This window comes from Acanthisitta chloris, unplaced genomic scaffold (genome assembly GCF_000695815.1).
Source record: "Acanthisitta chloris isolate BGI_N310 unplaced genomic scaffold, ASM69581v1 scaffold14589, whole genome shotgun sequence".
Classification (NCBI taxonomy): Eukaryota; Metazoa; Chordata; class Aves; order Passeriformes; family Acanthisittidae; genus Acanthisitta; species Acanthisitta chloris.
Window position 1 is genome coordinate 110,987 of NW_008692113.1, and position 21,517 is coordinate 132,503.

Genomic DNA, 21,517 nt, shown 5'->3' on the forward strand with positions numbered 1-21,517 from the left:
ACTGTTTTAACCATCTTTGCTATTGTAGTGTAATCTGCCAGAGACAGACCAGGGAGACACAAGGAGCTGTGCCAGCAGCTGGCTGTGATTAACCTCTTCAGCTACTGTAGCTGTAGCAGGAGAAAGTTAGCATGTGTAGCATCGGGTTTTAAACACCACAGTCTTTGTTTCAGGGCACTCATGAGTGCTTATTGGTTAATATATTGTTAAATGCACCTTTTCCTGACAGATCCTAATTCTGAGGAAATGAAAAAGTTAGGAGGGTGAGTGTCTAGATTTACAGCGTGGCAGCTGTTTGCGTACTCTCCCAGTGTAGCACGAAAGGGAAGTTGGCTGAAGGATAACAAAGACATGGGCAGTTTCAGTGGAGTAGCTGACATGCTGTAAATCTCACATTTTTTGTGCAGCTCTGCTGTGAAGTACAAGTACACTTGAGTAATGATGAGCCCAGCATAGCAGGTGTACTGCTGTGTATGCACATAGCTTGTGCCAGGCAGCAAAGTCCTGGCTATGTGATGTCTGCTGGGACTTGCATTTACAGACCATCACTGTATTTGCACTGGCTGTGAGCACTGACCTCTGACGAATACAATGTATTAAAAAAATAAATAAGCTTGTTTACTGAGAACTCTTTCAGATTCATGTCAGTTTTCAGCAGCCTGTAGTCACTTGGACCAAAGATACAAATAAATCCTTCTAAATACTGAAGAGCATAGTTCTTTCATTTGATGCCAAACTGAAAGTGGGATTTTGACAATATGCAGAGCAGCTGCATTTTTATTTTAAGTATCAGTGTATTTTTTATAATTTTTTTCTTTATATCCTTAATACAATACTTTATATCACTGACATTTGCAGAGAAACAATTGAAGTTTTGTTTTCACAACTCTGGTTGTCTGTGTTCTCCATTCAGCATTTTCTTTCTGAGCTGTAGTTTTATCTGTTCAGAACTATTTTTCCATTGTTTCACTGATGTAATTTAGAATACTAGACATTTTATCATTTATTCTAACAGATTTTGCTTAAATTAGTCTGTTTCTTTAATAATAAGCACTGTAGAGATGTTAATTAGTTTATATACAATAGTACAATAATGAATGGTTGGGTGAAATAGGAAGATAGAAGTAGAAAATACCTTTCAGATGATGCAGCATAAGTTGCTCCTTGAGGTATACTTTTTTTAGTTCGTATGTATTTTTCATCAAATGTGAGCACTGCTGTTTTGTCTGGACTTAGTGTCTCTGACTGAAAGTTTCTCCTTGCTCTTTGATACAGTTTCCTGTGCTTAACTTCATTTCAGCAGTCATTGCTGCATACCTGAGTCTCAGGCAGTGGCTAGTTGCCCTCTGGTGTCTGTACGTATGCTGGTGAAGGTTTTCATGTTTCTTCCTCCCTTCTGCACCCCAATCACTTTGCCAGGCTATATTGTACATGTTTAATCCTCATAAATCCTTCCTCATCAAATCAATATCTCCAACCTGTATTAATTTTATGTTGCACTGCTCTGAACTCTTTCCAGTGTGTTGATTTCTTTCTGGGAATGTAGTGATTAGAACAGACTGCAGGAAATAACAAATTCTGCCAGATCAGATCTGTGTGGAGGGTTACACCCATCACTTTCTCTGATACAGTTGATTACTGTACATTGTTTTCTCTGAGAATCCTTTACCTGAAGACAATATTTAAGAAGAAAAAAAAGGGAGAATTATTTGTGGGTCTTAACCCCTTGTCATTGAAGTTAGCAGTCCCATTTTTGCACTGTCTCTTTTCTCTGAAAGCTTTATTTTTTCACATTGTACATGGCTTCTGATTTTTCTATGGGAACAAATAGAAACCTGAATCACTGTAATTTTATTCTTCACTATTTTTTCTGTTTGGAAAGGAATTTCAGCTTGCTCACATGGACTTGTAGTTTCAATACTTGTTTAAGGTGTCTGAAGTATGAATACAGTTTACAATCCTGCTAATTTAAAGGACTTCATCTTAACCATACTAACCAAAATCAGTGTAAATTATTTAAATTGGGAACACATTGTTCCCAGAGTGCTTATGGGAGCTCTCTTTTAGTTTGAGAAGTAGATGCATGCCCGAAATGATTTGCCTAACATCATCCAGCAAACCAGGTTTAGTATAAAAATTCGTGACCTCGAATCATACCACTGTACACACTGAGCCACTTTATCTTGCTTACACAATAAGACACCACACATTAAGGGAAAATCTTTCACCTTTGAATATGATCGAAGAAATTGTTGTGTATCCAAATGTCACCTGAATCCAAACTGATTTAGAGGGAGAGGGTTTTTCCTCTCAAGAAAAATGTTCATTGTAAGGACATTTTATTTGGTGCTTGTTCTGCTGTAAATCCTGTAATGTCGTAAAAATGTTGCCTGACATGCTAACTTATCCTGAGAAGCTCACAGTTTAATTGTGCAGGCTTGGCTTGCTCTGTAGGTTGGAATAGTGGGAAGAACTGGAGCTGGGAAAAGTTCTCTGATAGCAGCCCTCTTTCGCTTGGCGGAACCTGAAGGGAGGATTTGGATTGACAAGTACTTGACGTCAGAGCTAGGGCTCCATGACTTGCGGAAGAAAATTTCAATTATACCTCAGGTAAGAGAGTGACTTGGTGTGCCACATTTTCAATATAATGCAGTAGTATTTCAAGTGCTTTGCTGGAATAAGTTCCTCCTGCCCCTTGTATGCAGTATGCATAGAAACTGTAGTGAGGTGTTAGTCTTACTTGAGTGAGGTCTTGATTATTTTAAGGTAAACAGAATCAATTTTGGGGACCAGAGTATTTTCTTTCTAGTTTTGTACCCTTTCTGTTCCTCTGTGCGTAAGTGTTAGCAGTATGTTGTCCTGCTGTAGTCTGGGAAAGAGCAGAGAAAATCTGTCACATATATATCGATCTTCAATAGTCCTCTGAAATCACTTGATCCTTTGGCAGCAGTTCCTGCCTAATGTGCTGTCTGAAGCTTCCTTAGTAAGAGACTTTGAGGGATCACTTTCACCTCCCTAGTCCCCCATGTACAAACTGACTGATGCTAGATCTAGAAAAAGCCATGATCTAGAAAAGATGTAGAAAATGTACCAACTAGAAGTGAGCTATCAGCTTTTGCATTCTTTTGAGAAGGTTGGAGAGGAGGAGACCAGGGAAACAGACAAAAGAGTATATCATTCTGACCCATGAACAAAAACTTGGTGAATTTTAGAAGCTGAATGCAGGACAGGCTGCAGTACAGGAAAAAAAGCACAACTAAGACAGTGTTGGGAATAGCCTCAGCTCTCATGCTGGAGTAGAAGAAAGGATGTTCAAAGAAGTCCCTTCTCTTTTATGGTCTTTCTTTCAAACGAGACATTGAATCAGAGAAGGGTTTTGAAAAAATTTTTGAAGTTTGAAAAACTTTTGAAGGCAAAGTCTGTGCAGGTTGCTGTTTCATGAGAGCATTGGTCTCTTGTGTGGTCATTTGCTGTCCACTGGAGAAGGAGGAAGAAGGAAAAGGTCATATGCTGCAAATGCAAAGTCATGTTTTTTAAAAATAATTCATCTGGGCTGTTCTAGCAGGTAGATGAAACAGCAGGCTGAAAACCAGAGGAATTGACCATGTTTAACATTATTTCTCAGACCTGTGTATAGAAGATGTATTTAGAGTCCTTACACCATCTTTATATCTGAATGTGTGCTAGCTTGTTGGCAGGGTGACTTTCACAGTGTATTACTTTCTTTAAACTGATAATCTGATACAAATGGTGATGACCAGAGGTTCTAAGCCTCTCTTGATTACATTTTTCCCCAAAAAAAATAGGAGTCAGAGAAAAGAAACACCTCTAGTGAGGAGGTGTCCCTGCCCATGGCAGGGAGTTGGGACTAGATGATCTGTAAGGTCCGTTCCAACCCTTAAATTCTATGATGCTATGCTGTTATAAAAATAAATAAATTGAAAAATAGGTACTTCCCCAGCAATTGGATTGTTGCCTAATGTAGGATGGCTTTTGTTTCTGCATGCTGAAGGCTTTGATAATGCACAGTTGAAGTACTTACTGGAACTAGTCATCTTTTGTATGTAAAGAGGACTTTATGTGAATTTAAGTTCTATTTTTTGTTTGTGTGCAGTGTTCTTTCCTCCTGAAAACAGATGATCAGCAGTTCATTCAAGGTGTACAGCTTTTTGAAAGCCTTGCCCATAGCTACTGTGGGTGATTTTTATGACTTCAAACCATTTGAACAAAACAGAGTAATGAGGTAGCAAAACTGTGGGTCAGATACAGTTTCTACATGTTGAGTGATGAAGATGCTCAAAGTTCACTGCATTTAATTATACATAGGGTTTCTTTCATGCAGTGGTCTATTGCCATAGTAGGAAAACCATTTGTGATTTTTATCAAGTTTATTTGATAAGGTTTTCAGCATAGTCGCCAAAGGTTTTAAGTGTCCAAAGGCTAGCAGGTAACATTTCTTTTTGATGCAAGGGAAGGCTTGTTTCTACTAAAACTGTGCAAAACTATGAAATGGTGGTAGTAAGAAGAGGAGGAGGGTTTGGAATAAGGTTTCTACTACAGTAAACTGAGTGATAGGCATTGTTTTGCACTGTGTTAATGGTAGTGTCAATAGTAGGAATAGTAGTGTAACATCAGGTAGTTATTTTGCAGCAAATTTCTTTGTAATTATATGGGAAGCTGAAACCAGAGAGAGAGATGCTTATTAGAATTGCAACATAAAGCATGCTAAACAGAACCATTCCTAGAGAGTGATGAGGCAAGACTGAAGTTTTCTTGTGTGTAAGTTTAAATACCTACCTGGAGAAATAAAAATGTGCTTAGGCTTCTAATTGTTTGCTTGGATGGAGCTGTGTAAAGGTTGTGTTTGTAAATCTTTTCTATGCAAATGTTGTCTGCCTCTCTGACTGCAAGCACTTTTACAACAATTATTTACAGGGTTGTCTTATTACTTTCCTCTCATAAACCAGACTGTTTTAAATAATAATCTGTGTCAGAAATGATAATTAAAAAATATCCTTATCTTCTGTTGCAGTGCATGTCTGTTGTTAAGACTTTTATAATAGTTATGAACACTTTATAAATTCAGCCTCTTATTTTGCCAACATATAAAAGTGGATTGAAAAGGAAAATAAATGTAACAATACCTTCCAAACAACCCAAATGGTGTATTAAAATATGTATTGTTAAACAAATTACTTTCAAGATGTTTTTGAAGAATAAGCTTTTTTAACCTGATAATGTTTTGGTTTAAATCCTTTTGTTCATTCAACAGGTATTTAGTGACATGTTGCTGTTGCAACAGATACTTTCAAATAATTGACATGTAACATCAAGAACTGATACGTTCTTGTACATTGCCTGTTGCATGTTCTGTCTTTGTTAATTCTTTTATAGCACTCAGAGTGGTATAGAAATGAAGAGACACAAAAAGGGTTAAGGTCTGAATTCTGTTCTGATTTGCTGCAGCCCTTTAGAGCTGAGCATCATTAGAGTTAGATGGGGAGGAAGTTGTGACACAAGTTAATCTGAAGTTACCCAGTGTACATTAGACTTCTATTTCCTATGAGAGATTAAAAAAGCATATATTTTGCCTAATATTTCTCCAGTTTAAAGAAGACTGACAGCATGATGAATGGACTCCATTTATGATTAGCCCTATTACAGCTTTTGACTTGTTGTTGTCTTTATGTGTGGTATTCAGATGAGTTTAGCCCTGAAGTCGTGTCGGTGCATGACTCTGAGGTCTGGCAACTCACATTTATGAGTACTGATCTGCTCCTTAAGGAGTTCTGAACCAAAAGTCATCTTCCCTCTTCTTAAACACTACATTTTCTAGTGTGAATTGATTTTTACCAATTTGATTAGTGATTTGTTATTGGTCTGACTGGGAACTGAAGTAGAACAAAACTTGCTTCGACCACAGGTAAACCCACATTGGTACCTGAATGGGAGAAGGTACTGATTTGACTCCCTGATATATTTTGAGTGAGAGCTTTGCCCAGCAGTGCTCCAGTTCTAAATAGGTTTGTTTTGATGCTGTGGCAGTGTAGACTAACTTGGATGTGTATAGGTTTAAAGTGGTGAAAGCTGTTCCTCTTAGGCCCTGATGGTAAAATTGAAGGGCTTTTGTGGTATGAAACGAAAAAAACCAACACAACCCACAACCAAATAGAGAAGGAAAACCAGAAAGGCGTTGTGAGCTCTTTGATTCCTCTCTGGTTTATGTGCTTCAAAAACAGGTTTTCAAAACTGCCCAAATGTAATTTAGGAGTGTGAGCTCATTGACAGTGCTAGTTGTTGGGTTTTGTTCACAATACCAGGAGGATAGCAGTGATTTCATGTAGGTATATATATAGCTTGTGGCATCAGAACAGTGGCATGTAAATGCCCATTTCAGTACCAACATAACTGTGTACAGCAGTTTGCAAACAGACCTGTCCTGTTTGGTAAATTATCTTCCTACAGAGTAGTTGAACACTTGCCTCCCCCTGCTCCTTCTCCCTTAAGCATGCTATTGTAAAATACTCCTTTGCATTTCAGAAGTGATAGCTTGTTGTTGGACATTTCTGTGCTATTGTTGATCTAGCTTAGCTCTGATTACCATTAAATGAACTATTGCAATATAAAACCTGTATTTATAATGGAATGCTGTTTCTACTGGGGTTTAGGAGCCTGTTTTATTCACTGGAACGATGAGGAAAAACTTGGATCCTTTCAATGAATACACCGATGAAGAGCTGTGGAATGCCTTGGAAGAGGTGACTTACTCAATCTGATGATGTGCATCTGGTATTTGCAATCCAGATAGCAATAACAGCACAGTGCATGTGTGTGTTAAGTTTTAGATGTTTTCATCAGGTTTGGTAAGGGTATAGCTGCTTCTGGAAAAAGGTAGACTGTTGTATGTGCATTTGTATCTCTGTGTGTTTGTGCACGTGTGTGCAGATGTGTAATGTGAGTCTTTTATGAAAGAATTATCCTTTGGGATGATGCTTTGGTTATATTTTGATTCATATCTTAGTTTTAATGAACATTAATAGATTCTTAACAACGTGCTTTAATGTTTTTAGAATTCTAGTAACTGACATGCTGTGTAATCCAACTTGGCACTTACTCATTTTATGTCAGAGTATAAAAGGCAAACCTTGCATACTTATGTTGTGTCATCAGACACACAATAGCTGATTTAAAAGAGAGTTACTCATCCTACAACATGTTGACATGTCAACAGGTGCAACTGAAGGAGGTTGTGGAAGATCTACCTAATAAAATGGAGACGCAGCTGGCAGAATCTGGGTCTAATTTTAGTGTTGGTCAGAGACAGCTGGTGTGTCTTGCCAGAGCAGTTCTAAAAAAAAATCGTATTCTTATCATCGATGAAGCAACAGCAAATGTGGACCCAAGGTAAAAACAAAATCCCTCATGTTAAAATGATCTGTTTTGTTCTTCTGGTACGTTCATCTGTACTGTCGAGATGCACTTAAATGTCTTCTGTTGCATGTAGTTTGTATTGCTCTTTTATGTTTTTAATGATACCATCCTATTTGTCTGTTCACAATGGGGCATTGAGCTTCGGCTGTGGAGTAGATGATATAAACTAAGAGCTCAAAACATCCCTAATTTCAGTGCATTCCATAGAATAGGGATATTAATATTCAAAGTTTATTTGTCCTGCAGCCATAGATAGAAAGACAAGAACCTTCTTGGAAATGCATCTCTGTAACATCAGAATAGCCATGAAACAAGTTGAGTTCTGTTGATTTCTGTTGATTCTTCTGGAAGAAATGTCTTTTGGAAAAATAATAATAATAATAATAAATTAACCTTGCCCTCAGAACCCCTTAAGCGAGAAAGGTGAAAAATGGCTACAAGCAAAACCAGGAACTTCTGGTTATGAGATGCTATCCTTTCAGATGGCTCAGATGCTGGTGTAATAAGTTAGAGATAAAATAGGGGGAGGGACAGAAGGTAAGCTGTCTCAAACACCACAGGAATTGCAAAACGGATTTGGAGATGTTTAAATCTACAGGAGGAACTCATTTATAATTCATTATTTTGTCTTATATAAGTCAGGCCAGCAGAACTTTCCTGAATTCATTCCTGTTTGAACTAGGGTGTACTTCTAGAAGAACATCCAACCTCAATTGGAAAAAAATTCAATGACAGTCCTTGTTAAATTGTTCCAATAGCTAAGTACCCCCACTGTTAATTTTTGAAACATTTGAAATGCTGGTGGAAATATTTTGGAAACAATACTGCAAACGTACTGCATCAATTAGCCTGAGCTGAATATATAGTTCCAACAAACTATGGCTTGAGGGAGAACTCAAAGTCCAAAGAGGACAATAACACAGCAAGTCCCTCAAACAGATGCATTAAGGATTTTGTATGTCATCTGGGCGTGACTCATTTTTATAACATCTTCTTGGGGGAGAAGTGGTGCCACTGGGGTAGCTTTGCAGTTCAGCTGACAGTGTGTTTCTGAAACCTTTAGGGAACTACATTCCCTTCGTAGAGGTTCTCTTTTTTCTTTTGTTTTTCCTTTCTTTTTTTATTTTTTTTTTTATTTTTTGACTATTAGTTTATTTTTGGCTGAGCTCTGATAGATAAACTGTGATTAATCATAGCTGTGGAAATTTAATACCATCTTACTCATCCTCCCTATTTTGGCATCTCACATGTGTGTTCTCAACTTGCACTATCCATTTAATTGATCTTGATTAATGTGTGCTGCAATATATATTATAATCAGGTAAATGTTTGTTTGTATCAACTCTAGGCATAACAATACAAATAATAACTTGGAACTTCTTCTTTGAATTCAGTTTGCATTACAGTCATTATTACCTTTTCCTTAATGTGTTGGTATAACTAGAGCCAAGTATTTTTTAGCTGTGCAATCTGATAGGACAATCACCAGGAAATGCTGCTGTGGGTTGCTTAACTGAGCAGTTAGGGAGACATTTTTGGCACGTAAGGAAAACCTCCTCCTCTTGTGATGCACAGCCCCCATACCTGGCACCCTTGTCTCTAGCCTGGCGGCAAGCACACATCATATCGAGCACCTGAGATAGGAAACCATGGGGGGCTGCAGGCTCTGGAGATACATTTCTTTTTTGTGTGTGTTTTTCTGGCTCTTGTTCCCTTTGCCTCAACTGCTGCTGCCACCGCGTCCCTTCTACAGTTCAACGTGGAAGCAAGTGTGAGAAGGCAGGGTTTGGGGGTGGGAGGAAGAGAAGGAAGGGTGATGTGATGTGAGGCAGTAGATGTGAGATGGTGAGATACTTTCCCCAGGGCTGAGGGGACTCCCCACCATGTGTCTTCAGCTCAGCTGGGCCATTCTTGCCTGCTGCTGGGAGTGAAGGGAAGGAATTAGGGTTGGACTTGATGATCCTTGAGTTCTCTTCCAACCCAGTTGATTCTATGAATTTGGAGTTCGTTCTTCTCCCTCCTTCTCACATGTTCCAGCTCCCATATGCACCCTTATTTCCCCCCATGCCCCTCATACCTACCACCTGCTCTACATGGTGCAGGGGAGGAAGAGATTGTGTAAAGAAGACTGCCCTAAGTCAGACTACTTCTATGTTTTACAGGATGGCTGTAATTTGCTTGTATCTTCTTGGTCCTGGAAATAGCATTCTCACCCTGAAGAACAGAGTAATTTTAAAGCAATTGAAATGTTCTGGAATGTTGTTTGAAATCTGGAGCAGAAGAGCTGAAAATATTTTTGTAGTCACTTTGGTGATACACTGAGGCAAAGTCTTTAGTAACTGAGACTTTTTTAAAATACTGAGTATTCTTCCATTGTTTTCCATTGAGTGTAACTTACTAAGCTTTCTGCTCACTGATTAAAATATTGTGAGTTAACTTGTGTTTTTGCTGCTTATAGAGCACAAAACGTTTTGGGACCAGACAACTGCCACATTTTTACATTGGTTGAGTCTGGTAAGAACAGTTCAATTCATTAGTCAGCTTAACCTTGTAAGGTTTAACCTTTTATTACATCTTCCTGCTGTCTGTGACTCTTTCTCTTCTGGAGAAATTATCTAAAGCCACTCAGAAATTGTGTAGTGTGAGATATGCTTCCAGGACAATCCCAGGAGGACATTAGACAGAAGATAATGACTTATCCAGTGTTACTTTCAGCAGCTTGGTTGTTTTCTCATTCCGATCATATTTATTCTTGCTCTTTAGATAATTTTCTTTTTACATAGTCAGCTAATTCAGGTTACACCAGATCTTGGGTTGCTGCGAAAGTGGGTGTTAGGTCCTCAACCTGTGGTGCCTGTGGGACAGCTATACCACCATTTTGTGCTTTCTTATTTTACTGTTTCTTGCAGTAGGGAGTATTGTGGTTCCCATTTTCATATAATCAGATTAGGGTTGAGCTTTTGTTACCCAGCAGCCCTGTTTTTGGTATTCAGGTTGCATCTTTGTTTTTTAATGTGCCTGAAAGATGATGGGGTTTGATCTACTGAGGTGGGTGATGAAATCACATGGCACTTGCCTGGCCACTTGTTCAGTGTGCATAGGCACCACAAAGGGTCCATTTATGCCCTGAAAAAGGGACAGAAATGATGCTTCCTTAAGTACTTTTCTAGCTCTAATTGGTATGTAATACAGTCTCCACACTGTCAGTGCATAATTCTGCATATAGATCCTTTTCTTGGTATTTTAAGTTTTCTTGCCTTTCCTGCCTTCTTCCCAAGATTCTCCTGGAGGTTACTGATGGTGCTTCTGCCTGCCATCCCAAAAACTATGCTCCAAGATCTACCACAAACCTTAGAGAGAATCAAGCCAAGTGCCAGTCAGAGGACACGTCTGCATGAGATTTCATACTGTGATATTTGAAGATGGGGCTATTAAGTCTGTTTCTGATTACTTTGTAGTCTCATTTTAGAACATTTGTCACACCCACAATATGGCCAAGAATTTCTTATTAGTGATAAGCTTATATGCAAGAAATACCTGTTTAAGATAATAGTTTGATAGTGGCTGTCTAAGAATGAGAAATAGTTTTTTATTGTAAATGTAGGAAGAGGTAGTGCTGTAAAGAACACATGTAATGAAGACAGGTATAGTAAATGAACGTACAGTGCAGGCATGTTCAAGGTTGAGGCATTCTCAGAAAATAGTAGGAATAACCTGAGTTGCAAATAATTTTGAGCCTATGTTTCTCTGTGCTTCATAGTAGCTCTGCAGGAAACTTCACCATGAGCTTGACTACAAGGAAAGAAAATATCTTTCCTTACACAGTTCTAGGAAGTATTGAAACTTCTGTTTCTATTTTGCTATTTGAACCATCATAGAGAACACATCCTGCTGTCTCTATAAGGCTCTTCTGTAGTGAGTGTTTTCATGTATGTCCCTGATTATTTGTTTTCTTTTGAGAGTAAGAGTAGTCAGGTTATTGAGGCGTTGCTGAGAAGGCAACAAAAAAATACACATATGTTAACTCTTGGGTGAAAGCACTGTTATTGCTGTGATGTAGAACATGAACTCCTTCCTTTGCTTGAGGAGATAACACGCAGGACTAAAGAGCCTGGCTCCATCCTGACTTCTCCCATCTCTTTCCATGATTGCACACTGGCCTTGCTTCAAACGTTGTTGAGGACCACCTGTTTCCCATCTAACTTTTTTTAGGAAGTAGGAGCAGAAGGACCAAGCCTTCTCAGACTGTGTCCTGGGACCTGATTCTCTTAAGCTCGGGACAGAACTTAAATGTTTCTGACCCCAGATGAAGATGAGAGTTAGAATGCATGAGAATTCTTACTTAACTGTTTATGTCTTCCTCCTTTCTGATGATTCATCCTGTCCTCGGCAGGATGTGTGTTCCTTTGTCATGCTGATTGCTTCAACTTAGTTTGTAACAGAAGTTACAGTTCAGTCCTTCAGAGCATGAGCTTGTACTTTCTGCTGTGAAAACTTAATGGTTACTTAATTCCTCTTAAATAATCCTGTTCTTCTCACATTTAACTGCTAGTGCCTCCTGACATGATGACATCAGAACAATTAGCTTAATTTGTGAAGTGATACCAAATATTTTTCATGTGCAGAAAAATTCAGTGTGAAGTATTGCTTCTGTCTAAAATAATAATACTTACAGGAAGACATGCTGCATGAATCTTTTATGTATTGTATTTTATTTTCCCATTACTTTTAACAGTTTCAAGAATTAAGGCTTTGCAAGCAACTGGTTGCAGCCAACATGTCTGCCTAAATGTATTAGTTTAACCAGATATCTCCTTTGTCTTGTTTTAACCCTATCTGCAGCATTTTAGTATTCTCCAGACATTATACTTGAAAGAGCAAATTTATGTTTTAATAGAAATACTGGAAATGAGACCAATGCCTTCAAGTGCCCGACTTCTAGACTGGAGCGTCCTTGCTCCAACTAACCCCAGTATATTTTGAGTTCTTTGTGCCATCCTTCTATCTTGGATGAGAATTTTGGTTTCTGTACCTCTTTCTACATTGTCACCACTCCAGTTTTTTTGAAGGCTGGTGGGCAATACGATGAGTATGCACATGGCCTGGCAGCTCTCACAGATTGGGAGTTAAGGCTGTCTGTGCAATGTGGGCTTTCAGGTGCCTCTAGAGGGCATTCATCACCTGGTGGCTGCCAAATTCACGTTCTCTGATTCACCTTCCAGCCATGCCTCTCCCTTTTCACTGACTAAAGAGAGGACTATAGAGTTTTCCACAGTTAGGCCTGACTGGTGTGCTCTGAGTTAGGTAGTGTCAATGCTTCTCTTGTACAGTCAGTTACTTGAATAAGCTCCAGTTCTATGAGTAGGATTGCCCATCTTTTGCCTTAATGTTTGTTTATACAGCTAAAGAACATTTTAGTGTCTTAACTATCATTCAGTATAATTTTATTTCCTTTTCACAGTTCTGAGCTTTATTTGTGAACAGTTATCACTTCAGCCCTGTACTTCAGTGTCGGTGCTCTAGCTTAATTTTCATTCTTTACAAGTCTTATGTTTCCCTCTGGTATCCTTTTCTTAGGTGATTAATTCATACAGTAGGCTGAGAGTCTTAACTTGAAATATTTTGTCCCTTTCTTTGGGTTGTACATTCCATTTAACGCTTTCGATTTGCAGAGTATGCCAAGGTTTCTTTTTTCTGTATTCAAGTTGTTGAGCTATTCCAGTCCTGGTTTAGTTTACTGACCATCTGCATTAATTAATCCCCTTTTGCAGTTGAAATCAAGAACCTTAGTTCTAGGCTGTCTTGTGTTTGTTCTTCAGTTGATTTGCGGTGAAGGGTATTTACTTTCACCAGGTTTTCTTCATTGCTTGCACAAACTGAACGTTGAAAGAGAATAATGACAACTTTTTTTTTTAAGTAGAAGTCAGTAGGACTATCTGAATCTACGGAGTTTTCCTCTTTCTGTAATCAAAGACTGGAAAATTAGTCTCCTGAAATGAAGCCTGTTGCTCTATTTGCAAGAAGAAACTCTTTTCTCCTCAAGTATTAGAGGATAGATTTGGAGTATGTTTCATGATATGCCTCAAAGTCATCTATCTAATATAACAAGAGGAAGAAGCACTGTAATAACTTTATAAGCATATTTCCTGCTATACAGTCATGTTTGATGAAGTCATAAAACCTGCCTGCTATTCAGTTACCCATGCAAACATCTTATTTTGTCTGCATTGCTTTGTTTTTCAGAACAGATGAGTTCATTCAAAAGACGATCCGTGAAACCTTTGCTCACTGCACAGTGCTGACCATTGCACACCGCTTGAACACCATTATTGACAGTGATAGGATTATGGTAAGACAGTTAACTGCCTTTTTTTTTTTCCTGAAGAAGAATAACATTATTGACTCTTCTTAATTTTGATCCAAAAGTGGGTAGGGGTTTAAGTCATACTTTGGGCTTATCCTGGTTAACATAGTTATCCTAGTTACTGTGATTAGCAGCTCATAAAACTGTAGACATAATGACCTGAAAAGACTTCTTAGATTCTCTGGCCCTGTGCTTTCCAACCCGTGAGGCATGAACCTATTGCAGGTGAGGAGCGGCAAAAGACTGAGCAAATAAACTCTGCCAGTACTAGGAGACTGTGAAGACACACCCAAGAGGTTCTGGACAGTGTCAGCTGGATTTGGTCAGGTTTATTAATTCAGTCTCAGTGGGTCAGGGGAGGCAGTGACAATAGTTGCTGTGGGATGTGTGAAGAGGAAGTGGTGGAGGTTCTGGGGTAGGAGACTTGGAGGTAAGGAGGCAGCAGCTGCCCTGGGGCAAAGGTGGTGATGGGAGAAGTGGAACTAGACTGGTGAGGTAACAAACATGGCCAGCTTTCTAAAGCACCATTCAAACAGAAAAGATGAAGCACTGTCCAGCAGCTTCTGCCATCTCTGTTCTCAACAGAGCAGTGATATACCCTACCTGCCATCCTGTCTGCTGCACAGTGCATTGCAGACACATAGAAATTAGGGAACACTGGCTGGTTATTTTCATAAAGTCAGTGGTGTTCCCTAGCTCTCAGGAAATCAGGCTGGTGTCTTGAAATGATGTGAATCCTGCAGTTTTGCAGTTTTCTGCAGTAAGAACAGGAGCCCTTTGCAAACATTTTCTTTCTGGCCAGTTAATGAAGTAACTGACATAGTAGGCAAAACACATTCATAAGTGGAACTCAGATTTAACTGGGATTCAAGCAGAAATTACCCTTCACCTCTTGGTGGTAACCATAAAAAAAGTACTTTCTTCAACTTTTGTTTTATGAAAGTGAAACATGTTAATTCTCTCCATGTTGGTTTTACATTTTAAAATCCTTGAGTTGCAATGGTTGCCTGAACTACACAAAATGAAACAATTGCACCTACTGAGGTGAGTGGTGTTCTGAGGAGTAGAATAGATTGTCAGCTGAGTGATTATAGTTTTCTTACAAAGAGAGAGACCAGCAAAACTGCCACAAGTAGTCATATAATTGCAGGCATGTAACGTATAATAAATAAATATTTTCTTCACTAGTGAATACTTCCCCACAGGTCTAATGGATATGTTGGTGTTTTCTACAAGTAAAATGAACAAAAGATTTGTGAGGAAACAACTGTGACCTAATTAATAACTCTCTGTGTTTGTTAGCTGTCCAAAGGGATTTCTGTGGGGTTTGGTTCATTAACTACCATTAACATGTTATGCACAGAATGCTCTTTCCACAAAGATGTTTTCTTAGTTTTACCTTGAATATTACGTAGTTGTAATGAAAACTAGATGGTTTGGGTTTGGGTTTTTTTGCCAAAAATCATTGGAGCAAATAATTCAAATCGCCCTTTTCCTCAGATTTCTCAGGAGAATCACCAGCTACGTAGCTACTCTACTGCAGTTTGAGTCTGTACATTATCCTTACCCTTATGTTGTTTCAGTTGTAGCCACTCTTTTAGATTTCTAGTTTCCTAATTGTCTAATAGTCTTTTTTGAATGCCTTTGACCTCTTAAAGAGTATTAAGAAACAGATTTCCAAGAAGATATGTCTTTGAGTCTGCAGTCTTTAGTACCTCTTTAAAATTTTTCAGCTTCTTACATTGCTTCATATTGGTCTTCTTAGATATTTCTGTAGTTTCTGGCAGGAGAGAGAAGGGTGAGAAGCATAGGATAGAAAAAAGAGGAGACTGACATGTGACTTGGTAACAAACCTGTTTTCTTGACATCCTTACTCAGTTATTGATTCTGTTTCTGGACAAATCAGAAATAGGATCACATATTTAGAATGATCAGAGTAATGGCAGGTGTGCTTTTGTTTCACTTTAATTACTTGGTTTACTCAGGCGTGTTAACTCCTAGTGGGAATATAGCAGAATTTTGGAAGAGTAAGGTGTGTTAAAAATGCCAGGGAAAAGAATATTCTTCTAGAAGATTAACTATTAATTAATGAGCACTGTTAACAATGAAAACAGCATTCATGGAAAATTAATCATTTACTTCAGTCTCACAAAAATTGAGAAGACAGCTAAAGAAAGCTTTCAGTGTGTTTTTTGCTTTGATTAGTCAATAGTATGTTTTAGTAATTTATAAATTTAACTCAGTGCAAATTATTTTTAAAGAGTCTAAAATGCACTAACTGAAGCGCCTTGTTATTTCATTACCTGGCATTATCAAAACTCCTGGATTTGCTTCTTCTTCAGCTGAGACTTCTAGGTGCAATAATGCCTTCATTTGTAAGCCATCTCAAGTCTCTGTTGTTTGCTATCTCAGTAAGTTTATTAGAAAATGAGGGAAGAACAAAGATAGAACCTGGCAGTTGGAATATTAACAATTGTCATTTGACAAATAAAGTTATTTTTAAAACAAACTGAGCAAACTTGTACAGCTCTGTAAACTCAATCACAAAAGTCCAAATCCATTCCTGAATAAGTACACATAACCTGAGTCTTTGCTTCCATCCCGTGGAATCAGACTGAAAGGGACCTCCTGCTAAAAGCAGGGCACTCATTTCAGATCAGGTTGCTCAAGGCTTTTTCCATTTGGGTCTTGAAAAACCTTTAAATACGGAGATTGCACAGTCTCTCTGGGCAACCTGCTCCAATGCTTAATTATCTGCCATGAAATCTTTTTATCCTTATATCCAGTGAAATTCTCCCTTCAGTTATGACCATTGTTTCTTGTTTTCCCACTGTGTATCTCACTAAAGAATCTGCTTCTGTCTTCTCAGTAACTTCTTTGTGGATATGGGATGGTTGCTGTTGAGCCATCAGTTCTCCAGGGTGAACAAGCCCTACTCTGTCAGCCTCTTCTCGTAGGTCAAGTGTTCCAGTACACTGACCACCTTGGGAATGCTGTTTCAAACTTGCTCGAATTTGCCTTCTGCTTTCTTGTACTGAGGGGTCAAAACTGGTCACCATATTCCAGACTTGATCTGGTGAGTGTACTGGATGAAGCAGTTCCTTGATAATCCATGGCACACTGCTTGACTGCTGTTCAGCTTACTGAATGCCAGGACACCACCTCCTTGTCAGCACAGCTGATGTCAAGGCAGTTACTCACAAACTGGTACTGATGCAAGAGGTCAGTCCATTCCAGATTCAGGTCTTTGCATCTCTCATTGTTGAGTGTCATGAATCTCAGGCTGACCAATTCCTTTAGCCTGTCTAGATCTTGTCTTTGAATGTCAGCACTGTCTTGAGTGTGTTAACTGCAGTCTCCACCTTGGTGTTGTTCATGAGTTTTTGATTTCATTCAATTTGATTGCTGGTTAAAGCAGAACTTTCCAAAAAGAAACAGTTCACCTTTATGGTTAATTCAAACAGTAAAAAAAAAAAACAAAAAAACAAAACAAAACAAAACAAAAAAAAAAACCCAAACAACTTAGCACAGAAAATAATTTGAGAAAGCCATGAGAAAATGTCAAGTTGGATGAGTATGGAAATAGGAACTGAACGTGAACTGTTGCGTGTCTGCTCACACCCATCGTAATAACCAGTTCTATTTTAGAAGAGAAGAAAAGCCTAATGGAAGAGGGAAAAAAGGAAGAACAGAATACATTTTATACAGCTGTAGACAAATCTGGCCTCAGGAGTTGTTTTAATTCTCGTTTGTTCCATTCCCAAAACCATACCTCTGCTTTCATAATCCAGGTCACGCCTTAAGAGTATTTCCATTATATCTGTCTTAGTGATAAACACATTTTATCAGAACTTCAAACGCTTAAAATCATTGAGGGAAGAGCTGTATTGTGTAACGTGATACTCTCTAACCCAATCACCTCAATGAGTAATACTACATTGCACTTGCATAGGACCTTTCATCTGGAAATTGTAACGCTCTTTATAAACATTAATTAATTAAACTTCAAACACCTGGGTGAGATAGGGAAGTATCCATACAATCTTTGGAATCAAAGTTGGAAAGACTTGTTAAGTCAGACCATCAAATAATACTACCATAAAATTATAATCCAGCGGTTTTCAAGCACTTTTTTTTTTTTCTCCACTCTGTGCTGCTCCAGCATCTAATAGGACACTTTCTCATTCCTTTTTCTTCATTACTTTGAGAAGCCAAGTTGTAACTCCTCCCGTCAGGTGCTAGCAGTACCCGTTTTAGCTCTTTGGCACAGACAGCCAACCCTGCTCCCTGGAAGAAGGGGGGGGATGGGATAAATGCTGCAGTTACCTCTTCCACCATGGCAAATCCTTGCAGAAGCTCAGCTCAGGCTAGCTTCCCCACAACACAACGGATGCTTCCCTCTCCTACCCTCACCTTAGAAGACAAGGGGCTTTTACGTAAATTTGGGCAGTTAAGAGGCACCACTTCCAAGACTTCCAGTGGGATCCTGTAAAATCCCCATCACCTGTTCCTCCCCCTCCTCTCAGCTTCCTTCTCCAGGCTGAGAAATACTTTTTAGAAACTCTATTTTTACGGAGGGGAAAACAGAAGCATAGGGAAATGAAGGCTCACCCAGGGACATAGTGGTTCAGTAGCAAATAATGTATATGCATGTGGCAAGAGCGTGATGCAGTTGTTTGCTGTATAACCTATGCTGTGGCCTCTCTAGAGGAAAGCCACAGAGTAGTCAAAACTTGAGCATTTTCCAGTGACAAGGTTGTTTCTCCACAGGGAGTTTTCATATCAGTGCAATACTTCTTTGAAATGGAAACTCTTTATGCAAGCAGAACTTGATCTAGTAATTAAAAACTGTCATTCAAATAGGAAGTTTTTGATGAGAGAATCATGGGAAGACATTTGATTTATTTATGGGAAAACCTGTTGTGGTTACATTCTGAAATGACTAATATTCAGGGTAACAATACAATGTACTTCACAGCCAGACCTGAGTTGTTTTTTTGGTCAATAGAAAATGACTTCCCACGTCTTTCCGGTAAGCCTCCCTCATTCAGGTACACTCGTTTTTCTGACGCTGCATTTAACGTGGTGGAACATCAGGGCCTCATAAATCATGCACTGCGTTTCAAGCACTGTAGACTTCTAACCTCAGCAGAGCAATCAGTCCACCAAGAGTAGGAGTTAACATCTTGAAAGCAAAAGGGAAGCTTTGGAGAGAGATCTGGGCAGTTTGCATGGTGAGAAGAGAGTCACCTACAGCTAGACAGAAAATGCTGTGCAGTAGGCAAGGTCTGAGTGCCTGTCTTTCTCTGGAGTTCTGGTTTCTGACCCAGTATTGCATAGTAATATCCTTCATCCATCCAGATGGAGATGAAGCAATGGTTATAGACACTTAAGTGGACATGATAGTGATGGCTGTACTGCCCTTCCTTTTGAGGGACATGACAGCATTCTCCTGGGAAGTGCAGAAATCCGTGCTCTACATTGTCCTCTGTCTGATGAGGTCTGGGTGCAGCACTCCCCATTCCCAGAAAGATGTGTACACAGGGCAGTCACGTTAAGCCTTTCGTTTTGAAGCATTGTGCTGCCAGAAATGCCACAGTCCTGGGGCTAGAGGGAGAATAGCATGCAGCTCAGTGAGAGGCAAAGCTCTTGTAGGAATGGGGAAACCTCAGCTGTCCTGCTTGAGATGGAGATATGGAGAACATAGGAAGGTGGTGGTGGTGGTACAGTTAAATTAGTAATACTGAGTTAAAGTTATAAATGCTGTGGTCTCTTGACTCTTCTTCTGGTGGCTCTCTCGTCTGTGACAGTTCTAAGTATCACACCTGGCTCATTGTCCCTAGAATGAGTCAAAATCCCAATGAGTTCAAAAATATACTAGAATTATTCATTCTCTCTGCTAGTTTTAAGCCACACCTCTCCAAAGCATTGGCATCTTTGAGTTCTTAAAAGCTGCCCCCATTTTAAGAGGGCTGCCTAACAAGATTCTTCTTTTGCCTAAATAAAACAAGTAATTATTGAGGCAGTACTTCAACTGGGAGCATTCAAATGAAGACCTGGATTTGAATTTCTGCAGGAAGTGAAGTCAGTAATGAATCTCGATCTCTCATTCTGCCAGGCATTTGTGTGTGAATGTGTTTCCATCAATATAAGAACAGGATGTTCAGATCATGTTTCTTTAAAGACAATGATATGGAATGTAGACCATACTAGAAATGCTAACACATCTTTAGAAAATTATTTTTGCTCTCTCAGAAATACTATATTACTGTTTAAAAGCAAATTAGCACAGGTCATGTTGGTGGCTGATGCTCTGAGCAGAGAGTTTCTGATAAGGTGAAACTGTGCATGGCAGCTGAGCCACAAGTTCATTGTCATCAGAAACTGATAAAACCAGGAGACATGCTCAGTCATCTGCAGCAAGATTCCTTAACCCCTTGAAAAGTATAATATCCTTGTAGCTTATCTAACTTTCTAAGACCCTCAAAAGCCTTATTAAAGAGTGGGATTATTATTAGCCTTATTAGAGTGGAATTTCTTAAGCTGAAGTATATCTTCTATCACTTCAGGGCCACATTTGAGCCATTCTGCAATCCTAGTTGAGAAATGTGGCTTTACAGTGATGGAAACAGTCATTACTGATTGACCAAGGGAGAGTTTTGTCAGCATGTACAGCTGTTGGTAAGCACTGGCATGAGGTCCCTTCATACTCTCTAAGGCAAAGGTTGAACTTGCACTGCTGTATCAGATGTTTTGAGGTGAGGAAACTGAACAATGCAAGAAATATATGCAGCGCGTGGTTAACAGGCTTCTTTTATCCAACAAGATCCAGAAGGAGTTAATATTGAATGATTATCAGTAGAATAAGTCTCATTACTACATAGGTAAATTGATATTTTTCCCACAACATTCCAGCCAGCTTACAGTGGCATGCCATTAGTTGGAGAAAAAGAAGGTAGATTTTTGAATCTCTGCAAGAAAATGATGTGGAACAATTTACCAGGCAGTGCTTCAGGCTCAATTTCCCCTAAGTTACAGCCCAGGAATAATTTTAGTTTAGAGAAATCCACTATTTCTGATTACAGAACAAGATGTCTGAGGTTATATTTTCTGTGAAGCAGGGGAAGGTGGGTAAGGGGTACATGTTAAAACTCAGTGACCAGTGGCAGGTTTGGCACTGTTACAGCAAAGTTAGGCTTTGCTGATGTGATACATTTGGAAAACCTGAAAATAGTAATTCGCATTATAAGAAGGTAAATGCCTGAGCTTGCTCTGCTTTGTTTGTGCACATGATACATGAAATGTACATTATCTGACACCAAATTTGTCTGGAGTTACTGGTAGAGTAATTTGTATAGGAACCCTGAAGGATCTTGGGGAATGCTTTTATTAATCTTGAAGACTTAAAAAAATCAAAACAAAAAAACCAAAAGACAGCCAAACTAAGTTCCCCCACCAAAAGATATATAAAAGTGGGGAAGGGAACACTTTTTAAAGAAAATAAAACCCCAAACTTTAAAATGGTTGCTGAGTTTTATTTGCAGCCTTCTCAGTGTTCTTCGATGTTCACAAACATGTTTAGATAGGTTCATATTTATAAATGATTCTTCAGAGAAGTATGTGCATGTTTCTGATCTGTTTTGACAAACCATGATGAGACAGAGGAGACAGAACATGCTTGCATCTGAACTTAATGCCAACTGGAGCACAGGCTGTCGACTC

General features: G+C 38.9%; 1 protein-coding gene across 1 annotated transcript in view; it reads left to right on the plus strand.

Moving 5' to 3' along the window:
• ABCC4 (ATP-binding cassette, sub-family C (CFTR/MRP), member 4) overlaps nucleotides 1-21,517 on the plus strand; it is a gene marked incomplete at its 5' end in the record, with an annotated part of 132,123 nt that overhangs the window by 99,485 nt on the left and 11,121 nt on the right. Inside the window, 4 exons of the mRNA XM_009082521.1 lie at nucleotides 2,455-2,610; nucleotides 6,669-6,758; nucleotides 7,232-7,404; nucleotides 13,675-13,780. Of these exons, the coding sequence (XP_009080769.1) occupies nucleotides 2,455-2,610; nucleotides 6,669-6,758; nucleotides 7,232-7,404; nucleotides 13,675-13,780 (525 nt within the window). The remainder of the gene's footprint in view (nucleotides 1-2,454; nucleotides 2,611-6,668; nucleotides 6,759-7,231; nucleotides 7,405-13,674; nucleotides 13,781-21,517) is intronic.